Consider the following 6,513-nt stretch of genomic DNA (forward strand, 5'->3'; position numbering starts at 1 on the left):
CTTTCGCATTTATAATATTAGTAGGATTAAAAAACAGCAGTAAGTACTTATAAAATAATTTATTTTTATAATTATCTATTTACACATTAAGCTTCAATAACAAAAGTAAAATTTTAACTAACATTTTCGTGATTCTTCAGTCAAAAAACATCAATAACATTTATTCAAATAAACTAATTTGAAATCAACCATTTATGAATACAAAAGAAAAATGGGTGAAGACACATTTAAAAAAAAAAGACGCCTACCTTATTTCAGTGTAACAGACAAATACCAACTGTTACTAACGCAGTTGTTACTAAAGACGAAGAAAAATAAAGACAAATAGTTATTTGCGTAGCCAAATAACATTTTGAAACAATTTCCCGGCTTATTTCATACAAAGTGTCAACATAGGGACAACAAATAGGTATAAGTGCTCTGTTCCGTTTCTTCTCGCGTTTCTCTACAAGAATGTACGAGAGAAATGACGATGTCTATATTTTTCTCTGTCTATGAACGTTGAACAATGGCTGAATATTATACCAGCAATCTCGCGTTCGACTGATAAGTCGAAATCGTAAAATGTTTTGTTCCCGTTGAGTCACGAACTAATCAAGTTACGAAACTTGTATGACAGTAATGTTAAAAAAATTGTGACGTCACGGATTTTAGAGTAAAAATTCATTTCTAATAATACTGATCCGATTAATAAATTACATTACAAATTCAGTCGACATACTATTCACTCACGTCGGCCCCCATTTACAGGGTAACGTGGAAGATATAACATGGCGTCTCTTTGTTACGATATTTTGTTATGTGATGTGACACAGAAGATTTTTGTCTTCACACTCGATTAGTAAATGCTAAGTAGGAGGGCTATACGACTACGAGTCCTCCTGGCTGGAGGCCACCTGTGCCAAGAACACTTGCTGCTGCGGCTGGTGTTGCGCTTGTGACGACACCTGGACACATTCATATTATTTATATCATTCCATTCTACGTCCTTGGGGGACAAAGCTATTGTATTTTGTGTCGAAAGATACTTAAAAAATGTTAAACGACATTATGTGTATTAACCCTGTTATTCATAAAAAGTATAGTATATTTACGTTAAAGTATGTTTTGTCTCGTTCTGTCAATGCTAAATTTTGTAAAGTGCGATAGTGACAAAACATGCGTGTGTGCGTGCAATGGGCTCAGTGTTACGTTGAACATAATGCCCAGCACCGATTTTCAATAAATAATACTAATAATTTATAATAATAAAACAAAGTCCTCTACGGTGTCTGTCTGTTCGCGATAAACTACTGCATGGATTTAACAATAACATTGAATAAAAATATAATTAGTATGGATTACTTTTTTAGATCTGTGAGGACGTTATTGTGGGCCGTTGAGTGTGGTTTAGTCTTTATACTACCTGTATGATCTGCGGCGACTGCTGCGGCTGGGCCTGTATGATGATGGGCTGCGACGGGTTGTTCTGCACCTGCAGCCGGATCATGTTCAGCTGCGCTTGGGTCAGCTGGATCTGGGAGGATATTTTAACACACTGTATTTCAGAGTCTGTTCGATAAATTTGTAACAGTAATTCGTGAAAAATTGTTTGGTTTTTGTAATAGTTAATTTGTATTTTATTGTTTTTCTATATTACTGTTTGTTTCTCAAATATAAATAAATAATGAGGATACAACCATACTAGCTTTTGCCACGGGAGCAGTTATTTTTCCAGGATGAACGGTGATGAAGATGAACCCTATGTCCTTCTCCGTACTTCAAACTACATCTATGAAAAATTTCAAGAAGATTGCTTGAGAAGATAGAGCGTGAAAAGGTAACAAACAAACATTAGGTACTTTCGCATTTATATTATAATATTAGGATTCGCAAGGCGATGACTCCTCGGACACTAGCGTCACATTTTTATTTATTTTATTTCGTAGCTAAAATTAAAACATATTCTTTTACATATTATTTCTCACTACATAAATAATTTAAGTACAAAGTATAAGAAAATAGCTGGAACTATCTACAAGAGAGGATATACTTACAGGCAATTGCTGTAGTTCCCCAGACGGAGTCAGCACTTGCTGCATCAGCGTCACCTGGCCTTGGCCGACGGTGCTGCTCGAGGACGCGTTGCTCGTCTGAAATGTTACATTTTATAACGTCGTATTTAGAATGGAAATTACTGTGTTAATAAAGTAATGGAGGTTACTGTGTGACTGACTGACAGACAACGCACAGCCGAAACTACTGGGCGTAGAAAGCTGAAATTTGGTGTGTAGGTTCCTAGGACAGTGTAGGGGAGCACTAAGAAGGGATTTCCTGAAATTCGCGCGGGAAACGGATCTTTACTCACATACGAAGTTATGGGCAAAAGCTAGTTTAAAATAAATAAAAGGTAAAAAAAGTGTTAATAATGAAAAAGTACGGGAAAGTATATATACTTACGGGAAAGTTTAATATGGAATGTTTGTTTGTTTACCAGACATTACCGGCGGAGGATGACTGTTAATAAGTTAATTAGTAAATAAAAAACAAGAATTTTCTAAATAAAAACTTAGTTGTCAGAGAGATCTTGATGCATTCAACGTTCATGACAAAAAAAAACATGTCGCTGCAAACCGTCGAGGAGTTCCCTCGTCGGGAGCCGAGCCCGGGTGCACCATCATAACATGTTTATCATAAAAATGCACAAGCGACACGTGGAACACTTCAACTCGACAAGCGGAAGTGGTTGTTCAACTTGCAAGATTCGATTACAGACAGACGGACAGACATCGGGACAGGTGAAACTAAAGCTTGTAGTTAGTAGTTACCTGAACGATTTGCGCGCAGGGTTGTAAGACGATCTGTGGCTGTCCCGTGTGGTTCGTCAGTGCCGCCGGCTGCTGCTGAACCTTTGGAGAAGATTTTGCAGTTATCAGAGAGCGAAGTGTTGTCTCCTTCTCACTGTCCAATTAGGCAGACTTAAAACTAAGTAAAAAAAAAATCTAAATTCTATATTCAACAGTGGTAACTGGTGAGCAGAGGGCTGGTGTATATCTCGCATAGAGAATCACGTGGCAATGCTGCCAGCCTTCTGGGCACGTTGCCTTGAGGTAATGCTGTTGACTGTACATTAAACAATTGGCCAAGTGCGAGTCAAAGTCACGCACCGAGGGTTTCGTAAAATTAGCTTTTCTTTTTTCTTATTTATTATTACTTAGTTCCGCAGTAGTGGCGCTACTGTCGCTGCAGACAACGATGTGGCCTATGTGTTATTGATAGTTCCTGATATTGTCGCAGATATATCTGGCGCGCACTATAAACATCATGGCTTGCAGCAGTATGTCGTTGATGAAGTAACAGAAAAACTTCACCTAAATATCTGTTCCAGTATTTATCTACGCAAATACTAAGTATATACCTGTTCCGGTATTTATCTAAGCAAATACTAGTACATACCTGTTCCAGTATCTAACTACGCAAGTACTAAGTATATACCTGCTCCAGTATTTATCTAAGCAAATACTAGTACATACCTGTTCCAGTATTTAACTACGCAAGTACTAAGTATATACCTGCTCCAGTATTTATCTAAGCAAATACTAGTACATACCTGTTCCAGTATTTATCTACGCAAGTACCAAGTATATACCTGTTCCAGTATTTATCTACGCAAGTACTAAGTATTTACCTGTTCCAGTATTTATCTACACAAATACTATTACATACCTGTTCCGGTATAGAGTTGGCGCGCGGCGGGTCTTCCCTGGCCTTGGTCGGCTTCACTTCGTGCCGCGGAACTATGTCGATAAGGAAGTCGAATTGGTCAGATTTTGTTATCGCCATTGCTATGTCGTTTCTCTGAAATTTAAGAAAAATATTAATCTAACTGTTTTTAACAGAATTCGGTAAATAACAAATAATAATCTTACTAATATTATAAATGCGAAAGTTTTTTGAGGATACATGTTTATGTTTGTTACTCTTACACGCAAAATCACGATCGATTGTCACGAAATTTGGTACACGGATAGAATATAACTTGGAATAACACATAGGGTAGGAACTTTTTATCTCGAAAATCCCATGGGAATTCCCGGGGCGCAGCTATCACATAACTCAAGATTTGACGTGAATAAGTGCCAGTAAAGTCCAAATTTCTTTAAAACTCAATAAAGATACTACCACTAAGGTGCAACTCAGGTAGCGTAAATTATTTCCCAGACACCAAATACCTGTAAGGTCCTCCTCTTATTGTCCTCAGTGTGCGACCAAGCCCTGAGCGTTAGCTCGTGTATGAAGATCTCCGCAGCCTTGGCGAACAGCACGGGCGCTTCGGCTGATATCATCTTGACTTCCTCGTCGAGCTTCATTATCTTCTTTATCCGGGCCAGGGGCAGCGCTTGGGTTTTGAAGTCCTCCTGGGAATTTATGATTCTGAATTAAAATTCAATTCAAATTTTGGAAGACTGAACGTAGAGGCCTTTGCCAAGCATTAGGACACAAAATACGGGCTATAAAGTAAAAAAAAAATCAACATTCTTTATCAAAATTTTTGAGTTCATCGCGAGGAGACAGCCTGTATAAGGATTATTTGAGTTCGATGTCCTTCTATTTCACTGGGGTGTGATGCCGCGAATCCCGGTACTGGCTTAAAAAATAAACCATTAATATTTTGAAGATTGAGAGGATTTTATAACCGACCCCCTGTCCAAAGTCAATCCTCCTTGGGAATGCTGTTGTTGTTTATTGGCTGCCAAGGCTACGTGGCCTCGTACAACATCCATTATAAAGCAGTGTATACTATAGTGTAACGGGGTTCATATTTTATCATAAAAAAGATTTTAATTTCATTCATTATAAAATTTGTTGGTACACCTTATATAACAAAAATAAATCCATAAGTGTAGAAATAAAAGCTTATTAATTGTCAACTCACCGCTGTAGTCTTCTGTATGTCAGTCATGACATTACTCCAGAACTGTTGGAGGGTCTGCTGGGGAGTTTCAGCACATACTTCCACTTCGGGTCCATCTGTCTTTATCTCCTCGCTGGATGTCCCGGCTTGGTCACTGCACATTTTATAATTATTTTAAAAAATTTTGTAGTCTAGTTTCACACATGATCCAAATTTGTCTGTCCGTAAACAAATTTTTTAAGTAAAATTTCACCTAATTCTGCTTGTCCTACTGGATTTATATTTTCCATGACGCTTAAGTTTCAATGACAATGCATTATTATTATTATGATAGCATAACCGGATGGTGCCCCCAGAATCGGCTCCCAACAAGGGGACTTCTCAATGGTTTACTGCATGACACAGAGAGATCTTGTAGCATTCAACATGTGACAATATATGTCACATGTTGAATGCTACAAGATCTCTCTGATGGTAATAAAGTGACAGTGACAAAAATTTCAGGTTTTGTAAAAATACTAGTTATTTATAGTTTGTTATTAGGGATACAGATATATTGAACCTGTGGTGTACTGCTGGGCTGGCCACACATCTCTCTACATTGCATTTACAATATATAGATAGAAATTGTATTTAATATACATAGGTATATTATAATGTGTACATTTTGAAAGTGGATCAAACATTAACTACCTAACTTGCCACACAACATTGTTATTATTTTATAATCATTTTTTTTTTTATAATTACCTATGTGGCTTGTGGATAGTTTGGTTTTTTTTTTATCAAGTGTGTTGTATTTTTTTAATGTTGTTTTAAGAGAATAGTTCAGGAAAGTAGGTACATACAGAAATATTGACAAAATAAACTTTGTTGATAAAAGAAAAAATATATACACAATATAGTTAGTAAAATTCTGTTGAGTATGTCCAAAAATAGACCTTATTTCCTTACTAAATCAATGTTAATAAGCTGAAATGAAGTTACCGCCGGGCAAAGAATATTTTTGTAACAAATAACACTGCAGATTTCTAGAATTTTAAGATGTTACCTATGTGAAAATTATCGCGCTTTTGATAAAATATGTTTATTGATAACAGACATGAAAAAAGTAACTTACGCAGGCACAAAGAAGCATACCGACATCTTGAATTTTATGTGCACGAAGGATTCTGTTAATTGTTGTTATCTACTTGATATAGAAAATAGAATTTTGGAAAATCGAAAATTAGTTACCGCGGCCAAACTTTAGTGATACACAGTAACCAATAATCAGAGTATTATTTGGGAATCTCCAATCACCAATTACAGAAAATGCGCCGTCTCCACGATTCGTCCACCGATGACCAGTCACAAGCATGACGTTTCAAAAAGTGTTGCTAGAATTATCTATGTTGTTGCGTCTGTTTGTGTTTAAAAATCGATTGTCGATTCAGTTTTGATTGAGATAATATTAATCGTAATACTTTACAATGTTTCTAAAGATTATTATTCATATTATGAGTTAATTATTATCAGCTATGCGATATATTATTACATATTTCGTAGGCAAATGGAACTCTCATAAAATCTAAATTAATTTATCTCTATGGATTAACTCATTCAATCGATCTGGCAAC

The 6,513-nt window shown here is 36.3% G+C and overlaps 1 protein-coding gene across 1 annotated transcript; it reads right to left on the reverse strand.

Moving 5' to 3' along the window:
* Positions 1-44: 44 nt before the first annotated feature.
* Nf-YC (Nuclear factor Y-box C) lies at positions 45-6,251 on the reverse strand. Its single transcript, XM_053761996.2, has 8 exons — positions 6,015-6,251; positions 4,916-5,048; positions 4,212-4,397; positions 3,706-3,837; positions 2,808-2,888; positions 2,037-2,132; positions 1,406-1,516; positions 45-947 (listed from the first exon to the last, which is right to left on the reverse strand). The coding sequence occupies exons 1-8, from the start codon at positions 6,038-6,040 to the stop codon at positions 870-872; spliced, it is 843 nt and encodes a 280-aa protein (XP_053617971.1). The 5' UTR covers positions 6,041-6,251; the 3' UTR covers positions 45-869.
* Between the last annotated feature and the right edge of the window lie 262 nt (positions 6,252-6,513).

Source organism: Plodia interpunctella, chromosome 22 (genome assembly GCF_027563975.2).
Source record: "Plodia interpunctella isolate USDA-ARS_2022_Savannah chromosome 22, ilPloInte3.2, whole genome shotgun sequence".
NCBI classification, from domain to species: Eukaryota; Metazoa; Arthropoda; class Insecta; order Lepidoptera; family Pyralidae; genus Plodia; species Plodia interpunctella.